Source organism: Vanellus vanellus (assembly GCF_965231255.1).
Source record: "Vanellus vanellus genome assembly, chromosome: 1".
Lineage (NCBI taxonomy): Eukaryota > Metazoa > Chordata > Aves > Charadriiformes > Charadriidae > Vanellus > Vanellus vanellus.
In genome coordinates this window covers 4,574,809-4,601,838 of record NC_138905.1, presented here as the reverse complement: position 1 = coordinate 4,601,838, position 27,030 = coordinate 4,574,809, and the positions used below count along the sequence as shown (strand labels likewise).

General features: G+C 44.6%; 1 protein-coding gene across 1 annotated transcript in view; it reads left to right on the top strand.

The window, feature by feature from the left end:
* Positions 1–4,671: 4,671 nt before the first annotated feature.
* The window catches only part of PRKCQ (protein kinase C theta), a gene marked incomplete at its 5' end in the record, with an annotated part of 47,172 nt that continues 24,813 nt past the window's right edge, over positions 4,672–27,030 (top strand). Inside the window, 11 exons of the mRNA XM_082495550.1 lie at positions 4,672–4,789; positions 10,079–10,278; positions 12,119–12,179; positions 13,881–14,043; positions 14,518–14,549; positions 14,645–14,730; positions 15,808–15,937; positions 16,359–16,468; positions 18,661–18,784; positions 20,754–20,929; positions 23,444–23,617. Coding sequence (XP_082351676.1) covers positions 4,672–4,789; positions 10,079–10,278; positions 12,119–12,179; positions 13,881–14,043; positions 14,518–14,549; positions 14,645–14,730; positions 15,808–15,937; positions 16,359–16,468; positions 18,661–18,784; positions 20,754–20,929; positions 23,444–23,617 — 1,374 coding nt within the window. The remainder of the gene's footprint in view (positions 4,790–10,078; positions 10,279–12,118; positions 12,180–13,880; positions 14,044–14,517; positions 14,550–14,644; positions 14,731–15,807; positions 15,938–16,358; positions 16,469–18,660; positions 18,785–20,753; positions 20,930–23,443; positions 23,618–27,030) is intronic.

Genomic DNA, 27,030 nt, shown 5'->3' with positions numbered 1-27,030 from the left:
TCTCAGTTGACCCTCATTCAGTAAGTTGCCATCTTTACGGCATCATATGTGCATCTATTTTCATTCAGCCAAACGTAAAAGCATAAATCCCACTAAAGGCAGCTGTCCTCAACACAGTTCTTCCGTTGACTAGGAGCAGGAGCTCATTTCTTCCTCTTTCCTTAACCACAATTGATTAAGGATATTAAGGAGTTTATTACTTCCTAATGTAATCTGGGAATGATTTCCACGTGTTGTGTTATTCTCCGGAGTGGGCAAAGCTCCCCTGTGCCTGCGAAACAGGGTGCAGGATTGCTGAACCCCAATTACACTGTATTTGGTGCTTTATTGGAGAAGATGGAAGAGGTTGCAGGTGGCCTGTTATAGGAAAATGCATTTCATCTTTCATTTTCAGATACCTTATAGTATCCTTTCCGCTGGGAAATTAAGCAGACGCTCTCCATATCCAATGCAGCTGCTTCTAGTGTTAAATTAAACTGCTGCTATTACAGCGAGCAGTTGCTGGAGCTGAGTTGTGTTGTTCCTTAATTGTTTATGGCTGTGGATGCGAGCCAAGTAGCAGTCCTGTAGTGGCAAATGCTGGAGATATGACCTGGAAAACAGATGTTTGGGCCAAAGCCAAGGTGGTTTCAGGAAAGACAGTGAGAGAGAAGCAGGAAACCGGTTATCTGTCTGATTTATTGGACAGGGTGAAGAAATTCACCCCAGGGCAGAGTGCTCACGGGAGGCTGGTAGAACAGTAAACTCTGATTTTAGCTAGCTTTTAGCCAGCCTTTGCTGTTGATTTGCTAGTGCTGACTCTACGCGTGCCGAACCTACATGCTTTGCAGCTGTGAAGAAAATTCTCGCCTGTTTGCTGGTGGCTGCAGAACATCTCACGCAATAGACTGGTTTCTGTGAAGTCCCAGCATAAACCTTTTAGATCAGATACAATGCAAGGGAATTTTTGAAATGTCATGGCTTGAGGAATCTGATCGGAACCAGATCTCTACAGTGGAGGTGCTCTGTGTGAACAGATCATCCCCAGGCATTCCCCTTTGCTCTCAGGGGAGAGGAATGGGTCCATCACATGCTAACAAAGGGGTCTAAAATGGGTCCAGCTCGTGATCTGAGGTTGCCAGTTTCTCTCTCTTCCTCTCTCAGGAGCCCAGGGAAACTGCCTTACACAGAGACGCAGGTGCTGTAGACATCTAGGATTAGGTGAGTTCTGTCCCACCCATGTTTTCACAGAATCACAGGCTGGTTGAGCTTGGAGAGGACCTCTGGAGGTCGTCTTGTCCAAATCTCCTGCTCAAACAGGGCCACCTGAGGCCAATTGCCCGGGACTATGTCCAGAGGGCTTTTGAATATCTCCAAGGATGGAGAGTCCACAACCTCTTTGGAAAACCTGTTCATGAAGTGCTTGATTGCACGGAGCCAAAGTGAATTATTGCACTCCAGGGAAGGGAGGGGGTGTCCAGCCTTAAAGACTAAGAAAAGTTTTAAATGTCACTGTTTACAGAGCAGACTCACAGATGGGGTTGTTTTGCCTGGAGAAGAGGAGGCTGAGGGGAGACCTTCTCACTCTCTACAACTACCTGAAAGGAGGTTGTAGAGAGGTGGGGGCTGACCTCCCTGGTGGCAAGTGATAGGATGAGAGGAAATGGGTTTAAGTTATGTCAGGGGTGGTTTAGATTGGATATTAGGAAACATTTTTCCACTGAAAGGGTTATCAAACGTTGGAATAGGCTGCCCAGGGAGGGGGTGGATTTGCCATCCCTGGGGGTGTTTAAAAATAGGGTAAACGTGGTACTTGGGGACATGGTTTAGAAGTGGTTTTGTCAGGGTAGGTTAATGGTTGGACTTGACAGTCTTAAAGGTCTCTTCCAACCGCAGTAATTCTATGATTCTATGATCTGAACAGGTACTTTGTAGCACATGCAGCCAGTGATTTTTGGAGCAGTGATGTGAGTATTTAGCAAGACAAGCTGCTTTCACAGTTTTAGCTATGTCGTTACTACATTGATTTCATTGAAATGTGATAAATGCCAGGCTCAATCGTTTAGCCCTAATTTTGTTTCTTTAGTACTTGAGCCAATAGCGTCACTACATTTTAGTGTTGAGGAGTGATCAAAAAACCTTTAGCTTCCTTTAGCAACACTTACGTTCTTAGGAGCTCAACATGTTGACTAGCAATTCTGGCTAGCACCCTGAGTTTTTAAAGGTCAGTTTTGAAAGTCTCGGTAAGGGAGTGCTTGCAACTCCCCCTGCTCTTCCTCCTGCTCCCGTCCATGGAACAGTAGGTTCTTAAAGCCAAGGGTGTGGGAACTGGGGATTTGGAAGAGGACACATAGTCTTCTCTTGCCCAGCAGTCACCAGAGTTATTAGTGGAGTATGGCAGAGGCAGAGAGAATACATCTCCATTCACACACACAGGCACGATGCAGATGTTTTGACTGCTGGCCTTAGTCTTTGGCTCTTGTTAGCTTTCCACACTGATGCTACATTGCATTGTCCTAATCTCCTTCATCCAGCCCCAGGTGGTGCTTTGCCTTTCCCGCTAGCTTCTGTAAAATTGCAAAAGTGCTGAATTTTTCCCAGTTGAGGGCAATGCCACATGTGGAGGTCCTTGGACAGTCTTCAGCGGAGGTCTGATAGCTGCTGGTGGCCCATGTTCTCTGCATTCCTAGGGATACACGGGAGGCATGAGTCACAGGACTTTTTGTCTCTTTCTGTCTATCCTGTCTTCCCAGAAACCTGATGGTTTTCTTCTCTTTGAAGCACAGTGTCCCAGAGGGCGTATGACTCTCTGCTATTTTCCTGAAAATTCAGCCCAGTTGTTGCTAGCCTACCCAGGAACTCAGACGGGAAGGAGAATCTTCCTATGCTGTCCATTGTATAGACTGGTTTTATGTAGGGTGACAAATTTAGGAAAACCTCCTGGGAAGCCTCCCCTGTTGAAATCTCTATCAGAGAATAGCTGCAGTTGGCTGCACGAGCCCTCTCTTTGCCAAAGTGTCAGAAAGCGTTGCGGTGTGCGTGCTCAGTTCTTGTGAATATTCGGTCCAGAATAATTAGTGTTTCAGTCCCTGTGCTAACTGTAGCTGTTTGTCTTCATTTTGTAAAACAGGAAGAAGGAGAAGATCTCACCATACCCAGGACACAAGCAAAACAACCACCTGCTGTGACTTGGCGACGCACTAACAAAAAGTTGTTCTGACTTTTACGGTCGCCCTGGACTTTTGCACAGGGGGCTGATGGAAACTCTTCACTCCACACTGCTGGGTAAGAGAGAAGACAGTCAAGCAAGGAGCTACATCTTGGTTTCTCAAGCTTCCCTTTCTCCTTGATGGTCTTGCCTCCTGTGTCCTTGAACAGAGAGTCCAAGTTTTAAAGTCAGCCCAGCCAGAGCAGCAGTTATCCTCATTCTTTCAATTGAGAAAATCTTTTCCATGTTGTCCACAACTGTGATGAAAAAAGAAGCCCCTCTAGCCAGACGCTGAACTTGTCTACCAGGAAAGTACCATTTACAGGTAAGAAAATGCCATTCCCAGCAATGAATCTGGATCTTCTTCTGTGTGAGACCAGAGAAACTGCCCTTGCTATAGAGCATTTTAGGTGTAAAAAGGAGAAGATACTTGAGCTGCATCCCACACCACAAGTCATTCAAATTTTTGCTGTTGTAGTTGAACAATGTATTGTTGTCAATATATTTGACGGGTAACAGCTGGTGAGAGGACTCATGTCTTTTAACTTTGGTGGTGCAAGGCACAGACATCTGCAGCTGGGTTCAAAGTGCCTCTCGCTGCCTGTTGGCTAAAAGGGGAGCCAGGAATGACAAGCTCAGAAGTTGACACAGAAGTCGTGCGCTAAATCCCAGTCCTTGGACCCAGATGGCACCAGGATGGGCACCACCTACAACACTTAATATTTTCTGGTTTCACTAAATCTCTCTGGAAGCTCTGAAAGAGCCTACAGAGATGAATCCAAAGGCTTTGTTGTGTTTCCTGGCATCTTGATTTTATATATTTCTGTTTTCAGCTGTTTAAAATTATCCTGAGATCCTTTTTTTTTTTTTTTTTACTCTGCTTTCTACACAGTGTTGTTCATATGAGCTGAATTTTCTCTTTATAGCTTCACTTATGAATATGGGTCAGTACCCAGGCAGTTGAATGCCCGAGATCATTTCCATGCTGTGTATAAATAGGACACAGTTATTTCACAGTTTCATGTTCAGCTTGCAGGCTTCCAACAGCCTTGTATTCCCGAAACCCTTTCTATTCTCATAGCATTTGGGTTCTTGAACGCGTGACTCAACATAAATTACAGCAGAGGTTATCCCCGCCAAGAAAGTCCCGATTTGGCTTCTGTGTATTGTCGTTCTTGTTCCTGACAGCTGGCGTCAAGTCACTAGTAGTCAAAGCTGTTGTTGCTGGTCTTTCCAACCCTGCAATGAGTTCAGCTACGTGGTTGAGGCGACAGCTGAGCTACGCTACCTTACACACGTTAAGCGACACTCGCTCAGTCCATCATCTTGCTAGACAGTGGAGGAAGCCAGAGAGTCTCCAGTTGGATGGATAACTAACGGCCGGCGTACCCCTGTCCGACCGAGATAAGAGGCTGGTTAAAACCAAGGGAATTTTTAGACTCTTCCCAAATATCGCCTGTCTTTTGTTTGACACAGGACTTGTCATGTCTCCCTTTCTGCGTATTGGTTTATCCAACTACGACAGTGGCCCCTACCTGCCATCCCAGGGGGAGGTGATTAACCCTTACTGTGCGGTGATGGTTAAAGAAGCCGTGGAGTCAGGTAAGTGGGGAGGTGTTCGATATGCACGTGAGCTTTTATAAGATGTGTGCCTCACTGTGTCATTTCTGGCGTGTAGGAAGCACATTGGTAAATCTTTATGAGGGTTTGTGAAGTGCTTTTTGTGTCTCAGCACAGCGCAAGTCAGGGTTTGGTATGGCTTGCAAGACAACCTGATTTTAAGATGATGCCCAACAAATTTATGTTTTCAGTTTGAGGTTATTATCAGCTGAATTACAGGTCCCAGCATGTGACAGAACTGAGCTGTATTTGGTTTCGCTTTTCTATGAGCAGTTGTTGGTTTGTCAGCGGGACTCTGGACAGATGAAATCTGGGGTGTCCTGGAAATATCCTGGGAGGGCTGTCTTTGGTTAGCACATTTTTCTGAGGAACTGACAGGTCCAGCAACTTCCGCCATTTGAAAAAAAAAAAAAAATAAAATAGCTCTCAAACAGCCGCAGTCTTTGCAGAGAGAGTTAATTGCTCTGTGTAATTGCTGTACGATGTAAAACGTTGGAAAGTGAAACCTCCTGCCAAGCTGTTTTCTGTGTCTGCATATATGGATTGTTGCACTTTTCCTGATTGAACAACCCTGATGAGTCCTCATTGGGAAAACGTTTCTTATATGTCTTATGCATGAAAACAGTCCCAGTGAGAGGATGAGAAGTTCTTCAGTTCTGCTTTTTGTGAATTGTGACGATCAAGACCTTCATCGTTAGGGAATTCCTCATATTGGCTGTTATTTTTCTCAAATCTGACTTGATAAATTCCTAACTTGACTGCTGTGATTCTTTAAAAAATTAATTCAACTCAAAAGTCCCTTTTTATACCTTGAGAAACCCCGTTACTCTAACCTCTAAAGGATGTTAAAGTGGTTTAAAAAAGAAATTTTAGAATTTAAAACCAATTCATTGTTTCACTTTTTGTTTGCCTGTTTGTTTTTAAAAAAAGAGTCAGCATTTATCACATTGAACTCTGTCTTGGCTTAAATTATGCTTTAAATGATTCTGGAAGATGTGGTGACTGGTAAATTCATAAAGAAAGAAAATACTATATGACAAGATATCCCTAAGATCTCATCTTTTTACCGAAAATAGGTCCTATTTCAGCTCTGTGCAGCGCTTGGCTGTTTGCTTTAATGAGGCCTTTGAAAGCCATAACTCCAATTGAAGTCTCTTGTCAGTTCAAAAGTGAATAAAATCAATTTGGTCAACACAGACCCATATTTATCTGTCTGACACAGAGCCAAAAGCGTTTTCTGGCGTCTAACAAACAAAAATCTACTAAGGGATATAATTTTTGTGCTCCTGAGAATTAATGACGATAATTATAATAATACCTCTAACCAGCAAGAAATCAAAAACTGAAAAAGTGTGTTTGGGGACCTTTTCTCCATTAGTAAGGATTGAATATAGGAAAAACTATGTCCTTTTATTAGAAGATCTCTGTTTGCTGGGGTGTAATTGCACTCGTCCAGCCGTTGCTCCGAGCACGGTGGGGCAGCCAGAGGGACTCCTCGTCATGTCAGTGATAGCAGCAGGAAACTCCCGAGACTGATTCATCTCAGACTCCCTTCTTAGGGTAGGTTGACTCACCCTTGGGAGGTGTTAATCTGCCGCTTATAGAGGGTGACTAAACGTGTAGATGACTAACCTTACCTTAAGGTGACGAAGCCAAAATGAGGCCATGGTGGGATCCAGCTCCCCTATAATTCCAGTCTTCTGCAAGGAGATCGGTATCTGAGCAATTCTGCTGCCCTTGCATTACAGCCCAGAGGAACAAACAGGGATTTCCATGGTAGGATTCATCTCATCTTCAGGAGGACATCCATAATGGGTCTGATGAATCACGTCCTAGAGGGGCCCAGTGCTCTGCACTGTCTCCAAGGGCAGTTTAGACAGAGGTACACATCTGGCATTCAGTGAGATAAACCCAACTCTAAATGCCAGAAATGCTCTCTGCATGACCATCCGGAGGAGCTGTCGTGCTCAAGCAGGCTTGGAGAAGGCAAAAGACAATGAAGGTCTCAGGACAAACGTTAACTGAGTACATCTGAAATAGCTGCATCGATGCTTTGTGATTCTTTTGGCCATGGTTTGCTCTCCGGCTCTCTGGTTTCACAAAGCACTTGCTACTCAATGGTAGTGGGATTAAAAAAAAAACAATTTTATTGATGCCCTGATATGCAAATTTTGGCTAAAGTCGCATGTCCAAGGAGCAGGAGTGAAACAGCTGCAATGCTGCTACGAGATGGGAACAATCCCGACTCCCGGCCTTGTGCTCTGACACGTGGCCATTGAGATTTCTTCGGGGCAAATGATTGTTCTGTAGCGGCGAGTGCAGAATGCAGGGCAGGGTGTGCCTAAACCCAGAGCTGAATCCAGGATAGATCCAGTCCCGAATTCCTGCAAACTCTCTGCTGGAATCGGTTTGGCAGATGACTCTGCTCTGACTTTTGCAATATCCTGTTACGGATCGGACATACGCCATGTTTAGCATTAACAAAGTGTGAGGGGTTTTCTGTTTGGTTGTTTGTTTGTTTTGCAAACAGGGCAGTGGTAGATGATAAATGTGTTTGGTTTCAAAAAAAAGAGAGTTTGACTCTAACTTTGGGTTCATGCCGAAGGCTGGCCCTTGTCGGCCAGTCGTGATGAATAAGTCATTGGGACAGAGGTCCCCAGAGGTCTGGGAGTAACACACATCGTCTGTGGCCACAGGGCTGTCACACCAAGGCCACCCTAAAGAATTTCAGAAACCCAGGAAAGATGTTGGGCAGCCTTTTTGGTTTTTTTCCACTTTTGTAAAAGGCACCCCAGTCTTTTAGGCTGTAAACTTTAAAAAACAAACAAACAAACAAACAAACAAAAAAAAAACAAAAAAAACCACCCACACCTCTGTACAATTAGAAGTGTTACAGCAATTTACTACTGATAACAAAAATTTCAGAGATCACGGGCGCCCCTGAGGTATAAAAAAATCTGTCCTTTAGAAATGGCTTCTGCCTTCACGAGCCACCCGGCCCGGTGCCATTTCACCACCTGCCTCGGTGACATTTGCTTCGTGAAAGATCCTGCTCCGTGTTTGAACTCAGCAAGCCTCCAGGAAAAAGTGCTCCCAGCTCCAGTGGAAGCTGCTGCCCTGGAAAGACAGATGCTATTTTATTTTTTGGGAACCCGGGGTTAGATTAATCCCTGGCCGAATTCCACAGACGTCAGCGGGGATGCGCCGGGGGTGACTGTCTGATCCCATATATTGGCCAGTTCGTTCACATTCCAGGGGTTGTTTATTCAAGCCGTATGTTTTGGAGTGCAATGCAAACCAAAGCACTTGTTTTGCAAGCGGTGTGTTTCACATCCGTGGAGTTTCACGGATGTAGCAAAGAAATAACTGGGATCTCTGTTCTCCGCGATGCTGGGAAGTTTACGTCTCATTTTTATGTCTCGTTTTGCCTGCTTTTGTTGAAAGAGTGCGTTGAAAGCTTTTTTTTTTTTTTTTTTTATTTGCAAGCTTGATGGGAATGAATTAAGCCTGCAGACAATGAGCTGCGTATACGGTTGCCTAAATCTGCATATGCGAATAGCCAGCCCCACTTCCCTGGTAGAGACGAATTCACCTCAGTCGGAAGTGCTCTGAACTTTGGGGAAAATGAATTTGAGCTAAGATTTAGCTGCTCAGCCACTTGTCATAGGGGGGCAGGACAAGGGCCAGGAGTGCTTTCGTGATCTCCGCTCAGTCCTGCGATGCAGACCAGCGCTGAGGGTCAGAGCAGAATGCGGCTCGAATGGGGTCCATGTGATCGACCCAAGTGTAAAACTGCTTTATGAGAGCCGCGTGTTGGGTCGTGGAGTGAAGTTTCAACAAGTCGCTATTGGTTGCAGGGTCCTGCATGCCTCTCCTCGGGGAGCTGCTTTCTCACCCTAAATTTATCCAGTGAGTATAGTTTACATCAGTGGCTCTGGCGGTTTTTTCCAGTGTACGGGGTGGTGAAGGGAGACTTTTGTTACAACCACACAGCCCTGATATTTGTTCTGTCCCCAGTAAACATTCTCTCATTTCCTGAGATGAATATTACACAATCAGGAATCACTGTTTCCTTTTTTCTCCTCCCCACCTGCCTCCAAAAACTTTGGAGCTCGTTTACCAGTTTTAATCCGTCCTGAAGATGTGGTACAAGCCTCAGAAATCCCTGAGTTCCTGCTTGTGTAAATCAAAGCTGAGCAGGGGACAGAAACCGGAATTAGCCCTCCCATCTAGGGAAAGATTTTCTCCAGCACGTGTCACATTCCAGGCTATGAGCTGCCTGTGCTTTTCCAGCTTGGCGGGATGAGGGGAAGGCTGGGATTACTGGGAGTAAGAGCAGGGTCTTTAGGAGACAGGAGTCGCAGGTCTGCTGCTCACACGGCTGCTTTTCACGGGTTGAAAATTTGCAGAGGGTAACCGGGAAATAGAATTTATCTTGAGTAAGCATCCAAGCCTTTTACAGGGCTGTATGAAATAAATAAAGCCGGTTGAGTTTCTTTTCAGAGAGAACTAACTAGAGATAACTGTCTGCAAGCTAAAGCTAAGCCTCAGAGACACCCATATTTTACCCATCGCCGTTTTAAGGTGCGTCTGCTGTGGAGGAAGAGGAATTAATGCATGAGGAAGAAGGGCAGGAAAAGTTTGCTAGGTTGAAAACTCAACATCGCTGTGGATGTGGTTGCAGGTCTGCAAGACAGTTCATGTATTAACATCAGTGGTAGCAACTGACTGGACATGCCCTCCAGCTGAACCTTCATCGCAATGTGTACCCAGCTTTCAGGGGGACTGAAGCAAACCTGAAATGATGAATCATGTAGATGGTTATCTGTGATGAGATTCACCTGATTAGATGTATCTGTGGTATCAGAGTCTGCATTTGATATCTACTCAACAGAGTTAATGAAGTCAAGGGTGGAAATTTTCTTTTCTAAGGTAGATGTCTGTATTTGGTCAAATGAACACACCTGACCTCCATTGATTTATATTGATTATATCCTCTTCACTGGCTCTGAGTGGAGCCAATGCTCAGACAGCTCAGATATGTACATACACATTGTAGACACCTAAAGTTAAGTGAGATGAATCTCATCCTAGGTTTCACTTCACATAGTAACCTCCTAAGACACTCTAACATGGTCCATTACACACCGTGCCAGGAGAGAGACCTTAAAGTGGGTAAATAACACAGATCTGTCTCGGGAACTGTAGAGTGGTGGCCTTAGTGTAGATGAGAAGAAAATCCAGTCAATCCAAACCACTTCTTGTTGACAGAAAATGGCCAAGTGTACGTGCAGAAGAAGCCCACCATGTACCCACCATGGAACAGCACTTTTGATGCCCACATCAACAACGGCAGGGTCATGCACATCGTTGTCAAGGACAAAAGTGCCGAAATGGTTTCAGAGACCACGGTGGAACTCAAGGTGCTGGCAGAGAGGTGCAAAAAGAGCAATGGGAAGACGGAGATATGGGTGAGCATCGTTACCTCCTCTTGCAGGACGTGATGGGGAGTTGCTGTGGGGTCGGGGAATGCCTTGTGTCCATGCCAGGCTGTGACTGTAACCAGCAGGGCAGCAGGAACTGTCTGCCGTCCAAGGAATAATGTTTTGAATCTACTTGGGTGTGACTTGAAGGAAGGACTTCCATTCATATCAGAAAAAAAAAAAAAAAAAAGAAGAGCATGGCACATTTATATTACCTGCTGCTGCTATATTGAAACATATGCTCTTTGTTAGCAAGGATTCCGGCTCATGTGCCCATGTATTCATCTTCACTTAGGAAACCCATTGGGGACAACTGGTAATATGAGTGGCTAAATGTGAATTATTTTATATGCTCTGGGGAAACAGCTTTAAAAATTTAATTTGCTATCAAGTACCTGATTCACAGCTGCCTGACAAAAGAGTTATGCCAGAGGAACTCCTTTAAAATCACTGGAGTAATAGTGGAGTAAATTTGGAGTAACAGTCTTCATAAAGATGCCAAATGTAAGGTGGGGTTCCCTGGTAGTCCAAGCGAGAAAGTTCTTGATAATAGTCTTTAATACGTAGTATTCTGTAGCCTTGTCATGACTAACAATAAAATGGAAAGACATTTGGAAAGAAACTGATTCCCTCGAATTTTTTGTTTGTTTGTTTTATTTCTCATGCCAGTTCTGAGGCTAAGCTGCATGGGTTAAGCAGGGAGTAGAAAAGTCAAAAAGGCCTTCGCCACCAAAAGCAAGGTTTGGTAAACATTTGCACATTTAACACATAACTTAGAAGGAACTGAGATACTTAGGAATGGAATTGGAAGCCAAAAGGGTCTGCTCAGCATCACTCCAACCCCAGGCTTCAGAGCCATGGGAGGCAGCAGCCCAGTGAGGAGGAGAGGGGGCACATAGGCTGGAGTGCTGCTTGCTTGCACCAAGACCCAAGGTCAAATGGAGTCGGGATATCCCGGTCTTGTCATGTCCCAGCCTGTTAGTGGCTTCTGAGATCTTCTCTCCACTTAATGCTCGATAGAAGTCACGACCTAGGGAGGGTGGTCCCAGGTATCCCATCCTGCAAGGGTCAGGAGGGCAGAGAATAATAACGTTTTTCTTGCTTTTATGTGTGTGGGAAGTGCTTCACCTGGAAGGTGGAGGTGATCTTGCTCAGGCTGTGCTGGAAGTGGGTGAGGGAATGCACAATTGTGGTTCCCAGGCTGAAGAATTCCCTGAATGCAGATGTCCTTATTCCTAGGCGAATGGATACAGATTTACAAAGGCCACCTCCATCCACCTATGGATGGAGGTTCAGATAGGTGGGAATTTCCAGGTCCCAAAAATGCCTGAGTAAGCTTGTAACGCCATTCACATTGACTGTAATGGAAGACAGACTTGCAGAACCAAGCTTCTAAAAGATTTCGGCATTACTTAAGTACCTGCCTAAGTTGGCTGGTTTTTTTTCAAGGTAGTCCCACTTCCCCGTTGCAAGATCCACTGGGAATGACAAGCTGTCTCTATAGATAATGCTGGTCCTGAGCTGAGGTCTAAAAGCGTGCATACAGCTTCTGTGGTTTAGTCACATTTGTCTCTTCTGTCATGGTCTCCAAGAGCCTCCAAGATCACCTAAGAGGTGATCTAGCCTCCTCTCTCTATAGTTGCTCCTACTCTGCCTTGTTGTCCCACATGGGTATGAGCAACCCCAAAATTAGCATTTATTTGCATTCATCAATTCCCGCTGGGGAAAGGAGATAGCTTGAGCCATCTGAAATGGTTGTTGCTTCTTTGAATGACTGTTTAATGGTTGCACTGGTCTTTTTTTCTTGTTTTTCACTTATCTCAACCAGCTAGAACTGAAACCTCAAGGCCGAATGCTGATGAATGCAAGATACTTCCTGGAAATAAGTGGCAAGTGATTTTGTTTGTTAATTGATAGATGTGATTTCTGGTTATGTGGGGCAGACATGATGTCTTCACTGAAAGCAGTGCCTATGTTATTACTGATTTCTCCATAGGAACTATCATAAAGGTTTGAAGTGAACGCTCCAGAAAAGCGTTTTTTATTGTATGGTGGGGACGAAGGTTGACTGTTCCTCTGTGATTTGCAAGGCAGATTTTGGTAGATTTTCTCATTACTCGAAGTAAGACAGAATATGTACATAAGGAGCCAGCTCCAGCTGAAATCATTCTACTTGTATCTACGCACGTAGCATGTGCCGCGGTGTGCATTAAAGGGCAGATGTATAGGTTGGGATATAATTTATAGTTGACGATACCTAAGTGTATGTGTTAGTTGGGCTTTTAAGATCAAGAGCAACCTAGGCAAAACAGGAAAAGAACCTAGAGAGTGATTCATCTGATCAAATGCAGGTTTCTGCTGCAAGGTGAGCCGAGTCATTCACTGGGCTCCATTGCCTGGTCCAGCCAGACCTCCAGGGACGTGGCAGAGGCTGAACAGGGGACACACTGTCATTTATGTGTCTTCACTGGAAACCAAATCCCACCTGCAGAGTATATGTCCATGTGCAACGCATTTTGCTTTGTTGAAGAAAATGGGTAGCAATCCAAATGCTCAGTCTTATTCTTCTGTCCTTGATGCCCGAGTTCTTGCTGCCTTTCACAGACATGGGGTGAAGCTGTAGGTGAAGATATCTAGAAGGACCTTCCATTTTTAGAAACACAGAAGTACTGAAAGCAGCTAATAGCGTGTCCATACTGATAGTTCCTTCATCCCTTCCTAACTTTAATATAGAATAGATTATTGTTGCCTCCTTGTATGTCATAGGGTGAGAGGCCGAAGCATAGAAAATGCAAGTTGTGTGTGTATTACGAACAGCAAGATCAACATCAGATCACACAGGCGGCAGTTTCCACAGAATACCTGTGTAACTCGCTATGTAATGCATGAGTAAAACAAAACAGAGACTGAGAGTGAGATACTGTGTGCATATATAGGTTTGTAGACACGAGCACATATATAAGCGCACATGTGTATGTGTAGTCAGAACTGGTTTGTTTGCTGTTCTAAAAAGTTTAAGTGTGAACAATGGCATCGGCGCAGCAAACAACAAAGCAATTGTTGGCATGGAAAAATAACAAGAAAAAGAAAATCCTGGGAACATACGTATGTGCTTACTCACACACATGTGCATGCACACATAAAGGATTCAGTTAAATACCCACATATGTATATACACACATGTGCATTTGTGTGCATGTACAGATAATTATTACATTTTATGTAATTGCATCTTTTTTAGGGCATGGTTCTTCAGTGCTATACAAAGTTAGAATTATATGTTTAACTGCAAATTATCTCTCCTTGGGAAATTTCTGGTCTACATTTCAAAAGCAGCATTATGAATATTCAAGAGAGCTCAGAGTCCCAAGTTTAAAGTCAATTTAGTGTCCCTGTAGGAACTATAGATAAAAAAAAAAAGCATCTAAACAAGCCTTGTGTGGGTTTCAGAAAACTGTATTTCTTAAAAATATTTATTCTCACGAGTGAATCATCAGCTTCAGTCACTTAGTGTTTTGGCAGCTGCATTGTCTCAAGGTGTCTGATCAGGACAGGGTATCCTAATAAATCTGCTGTTTCCTCTCCCCCAGATGCAAAGGACCTGGCTGACTGTGAGACTGAAGGCTTTTTCTCCTTGCACCAGCGCAGGGGAGCCATCAAACAGGCCAAAATCCATAATGTCAAGTGTCATGAGTTCACGGCCACCTTCTTTCCACAACCCACCTTCTGCTCCGTCTGTCATGAGTTTGTATGGTAAATGAAATCAGATCTACGCATTTTCCCCTTTTAGCTCTAGGGACCAGTTCTGCTTCTCCAGTGAGTATCTGTGCTTCTGCTGTCGGCAAAGGCAGCAGGACTGGACCCTTGACATCTTACACGTGGAGTTATGGCATTACTTGTAATTCCAACTGTGAAAATTCCTCTTATTTTTTAGTTTATTTTTTTTAAATATTTTTGGGTTTGGCCAAACGCACAGACATTTTTCATCGGCCCAGTTTGCCATTTGGATATTGTGAAACTCAGAATGTGAGTATGTGCTGAAAAGGCTGTGAAAACCACAGAGAAACACTCCAGTTTTGGATTGAATGAAGATACTTAGATTAGAGAAGCTCCATACAGACTGTATATAAAGCTGTTTTATTCTGTTTCTTTCGTACATGTTGCTCTCCTTTCTTCTGTGGAGGCTTTCAGAAAATTCAGAGTTAACTATTTCTCTGTTTATTTCAGGGGTCTGAATAAACAAGGCTATCAATGCAGACGTAAGAAACTTTTTTTTTTCTTGTTACTATCATTTTTCACTTGATCTTTTCTTAATGCATTTTTTATTAACACCGTGACACGCTTGTTCTTTCAGAATGTAACGCTGCCATTCATAAGAAGTGCATTGATAAAGTAATAGCCAAGTGTACAGGATCAGCAATCAATAGCAGAGAAACAATGGTATGTATTACTATTTCGCTGCTTTTAAAAAGCTTGGGTGTCATTCAGATCTCTCCTACATCACTGTAAGACAACTTCTGATGAAGCAGAAGGTGCTACCGAACTAAAAGCTGTGTGATCTGATCTATGCCCTTTGTTTTTTACGTTCCTAGTGGTTTCATTACCTCCTACTTGTGATTTACTCAAATGCAGCCGCTGAATAAGCAGTTGCTGAATCAGGACTGACATTTTTCTAATGTATGAAGCATAGCTCAGAGGGAAGTCATGGACATGAGGTGGAGATTTACTGGAGGAAATTCCTCACTGTCCGATCTGAGGCAGCACATCACACTGACTTTTCAAAGCAGTACTTTAACATCCCACTCCGTGTTATCTGAGATTTCCGAACAGTCAGTGGAAGATCTAGCATATCCACTATTATTTATTTTATTTTTCTTGTATCAGTTTATAATAAACCTTCTTTTTTTTGGTGGGCAAAAGTGGAAATTTAACTCTTGATAGGACCATTCCCTTTTTCTTAATTGTGTCCCACAGCTTCCTGTTGCTTCCAGTCCCACCCTGGCCCCTGTTCTCCTTTTACAGTCTGTAGAGATGAGATTCATCTCACCTGTCTTCTGACATCTGCAGGGTAGATGTATCCAACTTTGTCATCACCTTTGACTCTCTATATACTAAAAGAAGAAAAATAAGTTCTCCCAAAGAGTGATTCCATGAGAACAAATGTTGAAATCCGTTTCAGGATGGGATGAATAATTTTTAGAAATACCCCTATTTCTCCGTCAAGCATTAAGGGAGTCTGGGTGCATAGCTGAGATGCAAGCAGCTATCTGGTCAGATAAATCAAGCCCAGGGATTAAATTACCCAGTTCCCACTGAATTCCACAGGTGTTATGTATCAATATTTGGCTTTGTATATCTGAATGATAGTTTCAGATAGTTTTTTCTTGATGGTCATACCCAAGGATAAAAGGTCTGTAGACGTCCCATCTTCTGTGGTACAAGCCTGGGGGGTGTCGCGTTTCCCTGCAGAGCTGAGGTAGAGAGGAGTGAATTGCCAAGACGGCTTTTCTCTTGCAGTTCCATAAAGAGCGCTTCAAGATCGACATGCCTCACCGCTTCAAAGTCTACAACTACAAGAGCCCAACTTTCTGTGATCACTGCGGCACGCTCCTCTGGGGCCTTGCACGGCAAGGACTGAAGTGCGATGGTGAGTCCCTGATATACGTGGCACGAGCTGAGCATGGGAGTGGGCCGTTGTCTTTAGAGGGTTCCAATCTGAAGATTATTTATCACACTTTATTATGAGATGGCATCTGGGGTAGTGAAGCAATGGTCAAAAGGACCATCTTTCAAGGAGGATCATTCTTCAAGGAGAACAACTGTCAGTATACAGAAAGATATGTGGTCCGCAAGGCTGAATGGTCACTTCCCAGAGAGGCAAAGAACATCTCAGTGACACTGCTGATCTTCCAAAATGACTCCTAGTATCACCTTGTGTGCTCTATTTCCACTACCAGACAGACCCAAGACACTTCACCATCTTCATAATCCTATACCAACTGGGAGATCCTATTTTGTGATTATGGTTCTGTGATTATGAATCTGACACCTCTCATTCTTTCTTTCAGCCTGCAGCATGAACGTCCATCACAAGTGCCAGACAAAAGTAGCAAACCTTTGTGGAGTTAACCAGAAATTAATGGCTGAAGCTCTGGCAATGATAGAGAGCACCCAGCAGGTAAATACTTTAGGCCTTGAGTGACCTGGAGGAAGGAGGATCAATTGTTCAATGTTTGTTCCACTGCAAGAAATAAGGGCATTGACTGGAGCGCTGTGGGTAGCAAGTTCAAAATAAGAACTAGGAAATGGGTTCTTCATGGAATAGGTAGTTAAGCTCATCTCAGCACTTTGTGGAGGCCAAAAGTTTTCATGGGTTCAAGTGACAATCTCCAGTGTTCATAGAAGAGAAATCCATTCAGGAATAATAGAATGATTAATTCTGTTGATAGAAAAGCACTGCTTTTGAATCCAGAAATCTCTGTGGAGACAGGGAGAATATTCTGAGGAGATGACTTTGCATGCCTGCACTCTTCTTATATTTTTACCTGGTGTCTGTTTGACCCCTGTTGCAGACAGGACATGACCTGGATGGACTCTTGCTCTGATCCAGAACAGTTGTAGTTACATTATGTTCATAACTGAGGTTGTGTAACAGGGTCCAAGGCAGAGCGAGAGGAACTTGGTTTGGGTCCTTTTCCTGTCACTGCCTTCCTCCATGCTTGTGACTTAGCAATTTGTCCTATGAATCTCTTATCTATTTGGAATAAAACTCCCCAGAGCACAGAGTCTCATGAAGAGACCTGGGCCTTGGGGAGAGGGTCTAGATACTACTGTCATGTAAACAACACTGTATGAACACAGATAATTGAATTAAAACAAGGAAAAACAGTTTGTTGCAAGCCCACAACCATAAAAGAATTTAGATATTCTAGTTCAAAATCAGGATTGTTAGGATGCCTCTCAGCTCCTGAGTAACTTCAGAGCGGGACAAAATCTGTAGGTAAGTAGTTTTCCATATTTAGGTTACTCAATATCTCAAAGCGACACCTTCATCCATACAGCCGGTGTTTTTCCATCTATACCTTCCTGAGGAGCTATCTACCAGGTTTAGCTCTGCATATTTCTTACCTTTATGCGATAGGTAGTGCTGCCAAACCTCCAAGGAGCACTGTTTTCTGCTCTCTCTTCTCTGTTTCCTACCTGCTGTCTTCCTACAGCTCCTTGAACTGTATACTTGGAGTCCCCACTGAGAGGTGAAGAGGTTAAACACTAGCTACATTCCCCAAAATACTTGTCTAATCTCCAGAAATTTAGGCTTTGGGGACTTCTTGAGCCATAGGTGGAGTCTTAGTGTTTAGTAGCCCTCAGAGGATTTATCTTTCATGCTTTTGTCTCATCACTCTTAAATCCAGACAAACTCAGTTTGTCCAGTTTTGGGCTCCCCAGTTCAAGAGGGACAAGGAACTGCTGGAGCAAGTCCAGCAAAGGGCAACTAAGATGATTAAGGGATTGGAGCATCTCCCATATGAGGAAAGGCTGAGAGCGCTGGGACTCTTTAGCCTGGGGAAGAGAAGGCTGAGGGGAGACCTTACTAATGCTTACAGGTATCTAAAGGGTGGGTTGAAGGAGGATGGAGCCAGGCTCTTTTCAGTGGTTCCCAGTAACAGGAAGAGGGGTAATGGGCACAAGTTAGAACACAGGAAGTTCTGTTCAAATACACGGAAAAACTTCTTTACGGTTCGGGTGCCAGAGCAGTGGCATAAGCTGCCCAGGGAGGTGGTGGAGTCCCCTTCTCTGGAGATTTTCAAGACCTGCCTGGATGCAGTCCTAAGTAATGTGCTCTGGGCAATCCTGCTTTAGCAGGGGAGTTGGACTAGATGATCTCTAGAGGTCCCTTCCAACTCTGAAAATTCTGTGATTCTGTGATTCTGTGTGATTCACCATCTGCAACATCCTGGTCCAAGGAGTTCTTTGGAGTGACACCCAGACACTGCAGAGATGAGGCTGCAACATGTTCCAGCCTCTAGTATTTTTCCAGATTTCTCTTCAAAGAGGACTATTGGGAAGGAATTTGTTAATTAAAATGCCCTTTATGTGGATAACCAGAATCTCAGACCCCTGTACAAAATAGGGGATCTCTATATTGGCGGTACAAAGACCTGTTAACACCCACACACCTCTCACAGAAGGCTGTGGGTTCCTCTAGGTTACCAAACCCCTAAATGTTAGGTACAGAGATGCTTTTCTCATAAGCAAAGACCTCTTCTAGATCTTGGCTTCTGTGACAGTCACACTCAAGAAGCCACAGTGTTCATAAGCTCAGAACGTGGCATTTGGCTCAAAAGTCATTTGACGTTTTCTGTAATCCAGGCTCGCTGTCAGCGTGACACTGAACAGATCTCCAGGGATGGACCTCTTGAAATTGGCTTCCCAGTTCCTGTGAAGGAGGTAAAACCGCTTCAGGCATTGCCAGCATCTACAACAGGAAAAAAAGGTAGTTTCCCCTAGTGATATGAAACGGTAATTTTTTGGTTTGTAAATGACTAGGTGGAGGTGGCAAGGATGGGGAATGTATTAACCATTGAATCTTTCATGCATCTTATCAGCCTAGAACAAGTCACACCCTTTCTCATCCCAGGATATCAACTTTTCCCAGCCACATCACTTGGGCATGGCAGATACCCTAGATCTCACCCTGGTTCCTTTTCTTTCTATAAACCCGCACTTCCCTCATGCCATCCCAGCCTCTGGTGACATGAGACACCAACCACCGCTCATTCGGCTAACCCCTAAACCCTCTTTCTGATCTGCTACTTGAGCACACGTCATACCTCCGCTGGCAATAATGTATTTATTCCTTTCTTGGGACTCATAAACTATAAAATCTGAGAATTTAAAGAGAAAACAAACTCTAAACAGGAGATTGGGAGTACTGGGTTGACATCCAGTACCCTTGAAAACCATTGGCAGATCCCCACTTCACCCAAGAGCTGATCTAGATGTCACGGCCCTCTGTGCTACAAGAGAAGACATTTAGGAGGGTGACTGAGAGATCAGGGAAGAGCATTGATTAGAAGACCTTGGACAAAGCCACTGGGGGCTCAGTGGCCTTAAATAAAAATTACAGTCCCCTGGAGAGATCCCTTGTTTGTCTGCTTTGTGCTCGAGTCGCAGAAATTTGGGTATTAGGAGCAAAAATGTCGCCATCTTTCATTAGATCCATGTGGTCCATGTAAAAGGCAATTTCAGAACCCCTCCAGCTTCATGGTTCATGGTGCCCCTCCAAGAACTGTACTGTAACTGCAGCAGACCTATGGTGGCACTGACACAATGCTTTTCTGCCTCCCACAAGCTCTAAAATGCTTCTGCCAGAAAGGGGAGGGAAAAAAGAAGAATACAAGTGAATCAATACTTAAACCTAGCAAGGACTGGGACAGTGGGTCCTCAGCTCCAACCTTAACCAAAGGTCAAGCTGAAACTCCAGGCTCTACCATCATCCACTTTCTCAGTGCAAGTTAATGCTGCCCTCTGTGCAGATAATATCTTGGAAACTGGACCTAGGGCAAAATGTCAGAAGGCACCAGTTAAAGCACGGCAGAGCCACATTGTACCAGTGCTCTGGGTTTGATACTGCACAGCACCAGTCTACTGAGCCTCAAAGGCTGGTTTTGGTACCATCTGAGCTAAGGGGGCACTGCCCTTTGGGCCCCAAGAGGAGATAAACGATGACCCCATGCGTGCTTTTTTTCTTTCTTTTCTACAAGTAGAACTGGCTACGCTGATGTGAATCTGTAAAGCCCAAAATGGTTTCACATCTGGTTTACCTGTGGGTCTGTTTGTCTGCTGAGTAGTGGTTTTTGCTGTTTAGCAATTTAGGACATCACAGCAAATGTGCACTTGAGTACATTGGGATATATCCAGCAAGGGACAGGATCTCTTAGAGGTTCACGTACATCCAAGTGACTGGAGTATTGAAGAAACCCTGAGTAGTTCCACCCCAGGACAGCGGGAGTACTTGGTTAGAGCTTCACATCCAGAGTAGGGACCCAATACAAAAATGCTGTCCTGTCCGTTTCACGTGTTAGCTTTGCCAAGAGTCTTGAAAAGGCCTTGAAAAAATGGGACCATATCATAAGGGCAACAAACAAGTAGGAATGAAGAACACAAGTGGCCAGAAATTAAGGGTTTGGTCATGCTTTGCTGCCATAGAACAGAAAGACAGATGAAGGAGTTTGTAAAGTGGGAGTAATGCCCCTGAAGAAGGTGGAGTTAGGCTGGAGTAAAATTTCCTCCAAAGAGAAGGCAATGTGGGAACAGAGCCAATCTACTTAGTAGATGTGGCCACCATATTTGCATTTATTTGAAATACCCTTTTAAAGCTCTAAACTCAATACCTGTAAGCATTCTGGGGGTTTTCTGCTCATTTCCAGGGGTTTATTTGAATGCTTTGATATGTGTTGCAGAGCCACAGGGCATCTCCTGGGAGACTCCGGTGGAGGGCACAATGAAGGGGGAGTCTCTAATAGAGTCAGACTTTGGAGAACAGCCCCAGGAGCAGGAAGAGCACCAAGTGCATCTAAAACTGACCATCGAAGATTTTGTCCTGCACAAGATGCTGGGGAAGGGCAGTTTTGGCAAGGTAAGCATCAGGGGGCTAGATGCCACTGCATAGCTCTGCATACTGCATATTATGACACTAATAACATGTGGTTTGAAGGCCACTTTGGAAAAAACGTCTCCAAGCCCTAGAAGAACATTTGCTGTGGCATGGCTGAGTCTTGAACCCAGTCTTCTTCTTGCCTAAGACAAAGATTCTCCTTGCCTTTCCCTCTGCCCCATGAGTTTACCGTCTCATGAGCGCCCATGACAAGAGAGGAAAGAAGCTGGGTGAAACCTTCTGTGCAGGTTGACAGGGCCTGGGCATCCACAGAGAGCTGGTGCTAGGAAGGTTCTCTATGCTGTGCCCCATCTTGCAGCTACTCCTGCCAGCTTAACTTAGCAAGCTCAGAGGGAGGTGGAAGTATTAGCTGAAAAGTTGAGCGTGGGTCATCTCCCCTTTCTAGAGCAGCAGGTCTCCAGCTGGGAACACTAACTGCTCTTTCCCAGCTCCGATCTCTGTTGGAGCATAAAGCGAAGTTTGCAACAGCCAAGAATTTGTGCTTTTGAAACAAGAACCACCTGTTTTCAGTGGATTCATTAATCTTGATGAATTGTGGATTGTTCCTCCTTCTTGCAGATGTCCCCTGGAAGGGGATTCGTGTTACTCAGTGCCAGCTCAGAGCTGCATGAAGCAATTTCAGAGGAACTCACCATTGTGTTTTCACAGCCAAGAAGGAGAATGAGTATCATTATGTATCGCATTGCTCAGATCCCAAACCTTTCCAAGGTGGAAACTGTGCCTTAAAGAAAGGGCTGCTTTTTGCCTGCTAAGTGAGCTGGAGCGATTGCTGCAGCCAATTCTTAAACTGGTGAAATATTTGCTGTGTTGGCTTTCCAATACTTGAAAACACTTGGCATGTTTACACTTTTTGCCTGGGAAGCAGAGCTGAGACATCTGAGTTAGACCTAAGCCAAAATACCCCAAACTCTGCAGCCCAGACTAACCTGGACTCAAAAGCATAGATATCATAGAAACATTTGCATTGGAAGGAAGGGACCTCTGGAGGTCATCTAATCTAAGCTGCTGCTCCAAACAGGTCTAATCAGATAAGGTTGCTCAGGAGCTTGTCTAGTCAAGTCTTGAATGCCTCCATGGAAGCAGATTCTATACCTTGCTTCAGCCCCCTGGGTTAACATGGACTCTCCGAGCTTGCAGACGTCTGCATCTCTCTGCAGTGCATCGTGTGGGTGTGGAGAAGATGGGCTATTTCATGCCCTTCTGCAACAAACCTCACCCACAAGTTTCCTGTGTAGGTGTTGCTCCTGGTGCCCTTATTTGCTTGGAGCGAGATTCACTTCCCCATAGAGGGGAGAGGGTGTGTGCATCTCAGTGCCTGAGGGATCTCTCCAGCTCAGCTCAGCTCAGAGTGGACCAGGGAGCTTGAGGGCCAGACCCACGAGGAAGGCCCCTCTGTGTGAGGTCTAACGTTGCCTACCTGCACCTTGGAAGTCACAGCACAAGTCACAAATATACTGCGTTCCCCAGTTTCCCCAGGAGAGCAGTGCCCTGTGCGAAAATGAGGGTAAAAAGGGTGCCTGCAGCATCAGCAGTGTTAGCATCTCTGGTCATTCACGGGAGAGACAGAGGGAGGCTCTAGGCTCTACGCTCTGTCTAGTGCTACAAAGTGAAATGCAGCAGTAGCCAAAAGGGTAAATAAAACTTTTGTCAGGGCTAAAACATGTCTGAGCTTACTCAGTAAATAGTGTCTGGTAGAGCACTTCAAAGACCTCTTTGATGAGTCTTACATATTTATTCGGTCAATGGGAAACAGTGTCGACAGGCTGTTAACATAAAGATCAGGGCTGGCACTGCCTCCCAGCAGAGACTTCTTTGCTCTGTGGTCTCTAGAAAACCCTTCGCTGCTCCATGTCTCACTTTCCCTGCCCATGAAAACAGACAGAGGTCTTAACTCCTCTGGGATGTGTTTTTCTCTTCTCAGAGAAGAAGTCCTGCAGAAGGACGGGAGACCCAGCCTGTCTGCTCAGGCCTCCCGCTAACTGGGAGGAAGGCGAGAAAGTCACATCTGATATAGATCAATCTAGCGACGGGTAGACATCGGTTTACACCTGCTGAGGATCTGGTGCAGGGCATTTGCATTTCTCATGTTGACAAAGCAATATTCTGTGTTTTGTTATTTAAAGTCATAAAACAGGAAATGTATCTCGTAAGCATTTGCATAAAGATGGTTTCTGTTGTCAGAAGTGTTTGGGTCTCTTAACATGTCCCGTCCATACGGGCATGTAGCCCTTGCTCTTGTAATCGCCATTTCCCTTCTCGCCCTTCCCTGGGGTTCAGCTTCATAAAACTATTCTGGGTGTGGGGAACAAACTCAAAGTCTACAAAATCTTAATGGCAAAATTTGGCCTTAAACACCAGCTTTTTTAAGGTCTACCCTAGTAAATTCCCCAGAGCTCAGCTCTCATCCTCGCGTGGCCATGTTGCCAGCTCTGAGAGAAGATCATTGCTCTTTCTGAGCAGCTGTTTCCACCCTAGGTGTTCCTTGCAGAGCTGAAGAGCACAGACCAGTATTTCGCCGTGAAAGCCCTGAAGAAGGATGTGGTGCTGATGGATGATGATGTTGAATGTACAATGGTGGAGAAGAGAGTCCTCTCCTTAGCTTGGGAGCACCCATTCTTGACTCATGTCTTCTGTACGTTCCAGACCAAGGTAAGACAAGGATCTGTCACCTTCCTCCATGAGGTGAAGATGCCTTGCTGAGATACAGATACTTGGTGAAGTGCTTAAGTCTTCTAGGTGTTAGGGTATAGGTTGGACATGAGGTGGTGCTAAGAGAAGGGATGTTCAGGTTAACCGCTTGGGAAATGGCTCCAGAAATTTCATCTACCTTCCCCACATTAACCTGGAGGGTGCATTTGAGGATTATGGCATCCCACCTGATGGAGGTGGCTATGCAGACACCCAGTGTTAAAATCTGCATCCTGGTACCCTGGGCTGAGGATGTGTAAAGGCCACATCCACAGCCAGGGTGCAGATGTGCCCACACTGATGTTTTCTGAACCTCTTGGACCATGAAGCGGTATGCTGCAGCGACTAGCCTGGATCAGAGCTAACTCAAGAAATTCTGGTTATGAAGAATAAACATACTGTCATTCACTTTAGGAATCTTCTTTCCCCCCAATTACTGTTAAATTGCATCAGACTCTTGCTAATTCATACAGGACCACTGATGGTGGAGGCTGCAGTTCAGCGGGGCAGCACAAAGCATCTTCACCTGAAATCTCGCTTAGGACTCCAAACCAAAATTGAAGTGACATTTAAGTAAAATACATATGTTCGTGGCCCTACATGGCAACAAACCACCAACTGATCAGCTTTCCAGAGCCTTTTCCGCAGCCGCAACCAATCGTCTTAACACTAAAGCACACACAAGGCATAGAAAAAAATGATGGAAGGAAATTTGAGAGATTGTCTTGTCTGTCCAAGCTACCCAAACCACTCCTGAGAGATGTTTGCTACCCCAAAGCTCAAATTCAGAGGAATGTCACTCTCTTGAGGCTGCTTGTTCAGGGGTTCGTTAGGATGCTCCCAGTCCCCTCAATTATTCAATGAGGATTCAATGATACAAAATACTGCTTGGTGTGAGGTTAGGACCTGCTCAGCAAGAGGCTTGCTGCTTCTGCAGGGTCAGGAGAAACAAATATAACCTCTGAGGTGTATACCAGCCACCCGTGGGATGTGGCACCTGTTTAAAGACAGACTAAATTTATAACACGTCTGGGAACTGCCATAGGCGATGTGACACCGAGCCCGGGCATTCATGTTTAACCCCTTCGGGACTGCCGGTGAGGAGAGCACGTCCTGGGAATGGAGCTTTGCCTGGAGACCGAAGGCATTAATTTCTTTTTTTGGGGGGCTAGATCTCAGAGAAAAATATGAGTGACCCAACTCCAAAAGCAAAGACAGTCAAGATTTAATTAAAAAAGACAAAATACAACAGTCACAGCTCTGCAAGGGAGCTTGTACTCCAGGGAGAGCTGCTTGTGCTGCCTGTAACTTCAGGTGCCCAAGGGGATGTTGACTGATGCCAGCGGCCGACTCGCGTGCAGCAGCAGAACTATCTCGTCTGTGGTCCAGCCCTGGTCCAGCCCTGGTCTGGAAGCTGGAGGTCAGGTTCGGGATGGATACAGCGGTGGCAGCCTGCAGCTTCTGGTTTCGGGCAGTGCCTGCCATGCGAGTGTCCGCTTCCCTCCTGAGATCACAACAAGAAGATGACAGACCAAATGGAGTCATGCCAGGAGCCAGGTGGGATTTACTGACCGTTTAGGGTGGGACTGTGCTTCCAGCTGTGGCTGAGGCAAGGAAAACCTGCAGGGTGGAAAACCAATGCGTGCCTGAAAAAGCCATGGGTGCCAGGCTCAAAAAACCAAGTGGTCTTTTCCTGCACTGTCTTATGGGCAGCGTCGGAATATTGCCCTCTTGACATATAGAAAGCCTCTCCGTCCATCTCATCCCAAGTCAACATTGTGACTTTAAAGTTATTTGATCTCTCCATTTTGCCCTCAAGTGCACAGACACAGAAGCTGGAACGTGGCTGCCCAGGCCAAAGCCGCTCCGGGCTGTGATTGATTTCTCGCTTACGGTTTTCTTCTCCGACCTTTGCAAGCCAAGCAGCAATCACTCAACACGTGAAAGTCATTCAGAGCAGGAGAGCCGTGACAAGCCATGGACAGTCTTTCACGGCTCAAAGGACAGCATGGTTCAGCTGTAATATCTTTTAGAGCAACCATTTTAGAAGCCAGGGCACTGCTTTGTAGTCCCTCTCTGGAGTTTATTATTGAAAACTTGAATTTTCAATTGAAAATTTGGTGGGCTTTTTTTCTAAGGCATCATTGGATAGATAAGTAGTGTCAAACAGAAATGAATCTGTCAATGCCTTTCTGAATCTCTAACGCTTTGGCTTGCGAGGTTTGTGAGCTGCTTCGGGTGCTGAATGGCTCTGCACAAGGACAGTAAAAACTGGAGTATTCCGACACTGAAACAAGAAGCTCAGTAGTCCCCATGTCTCAAGAGGGAAAAAAAAGTCATATAATCTGGTTGCAGTTCTCTGAGCTCTGGGATGAGTTTCTTCCTGGCCTCAACCCAGGTAATCAGCGAATGCTGAGATATATAAAGCTTGACAGCCCTTCAGACAGGTTTTTGTAGGCACCGGGCACCTAAAGCTCCTTTTTATTCCTGCGGAGGCTGAATCATCAGTGCTTTCAAAACTCAGAATACTTGTCATGTTTTGCTACATGAGAATAAATCTGAATGGACGGGTGGATTTTTTTTCCCAAACTGGTTTTGAACTTCACTGTTTTATTTTACTGCAGTAATTTTTGTATCCAGATATTCAGCAGAGATAATTATATGGTGTGAATACCTCGGAGAGCTCGGAGAGCTATTCTGTTTACTAGATTTAAAGGGTCACCATTATGCTAAAAAGGAGGAAAAACATGTTTATTATTCTGTGAAATCCCAAAATTAGTAATGCCAAAACAGTGAATAGCATTCCAGTGCTTATGTTTTATTCTTTTTTTTTTTGCATGTCACTGATCTTCTGTGATAAAAATAGGCTTTCCTTTTTTGAAAGTCACTTTTGTTTCTGACTGTTTCTTTACTTCAGTGACCAAGTTTTTATTCACACCCTTTACCTAAATGCAAATTAAGTCTTGAGGCATTTTGGCTTGCAGCACGGAATAGCAACACAGAAGATTAACTCAACGCAAAAGAGAAGTAATCTTTATTGCAATTTAAAAGCAAATGTTACAGAAACATTTCTTTTCTTCCTTACTAATGTATTATATCTTTTCAAGGTCCTGGTGGTGAGCCATTTTCACATGCTCTGTTGTTTTAATGTGCTTAATACTGACTTTAAAATCTCTTAGGCTGGCAGGAAAGAGAAAAGGATTGTAGATAAGGAGTGTGATCCTAATTTAAAAATTCTTAGCTTCCGAAGTGTTTTTCATGAGTATGCTGTAGCTAGCAACAATCCAGACTGGAAGTAACAAATTCCTAGATAATTGCACTGACTGCCACATCAAAATAAAAATAAAAAAAAAAACAAACCAACAACCACGTTC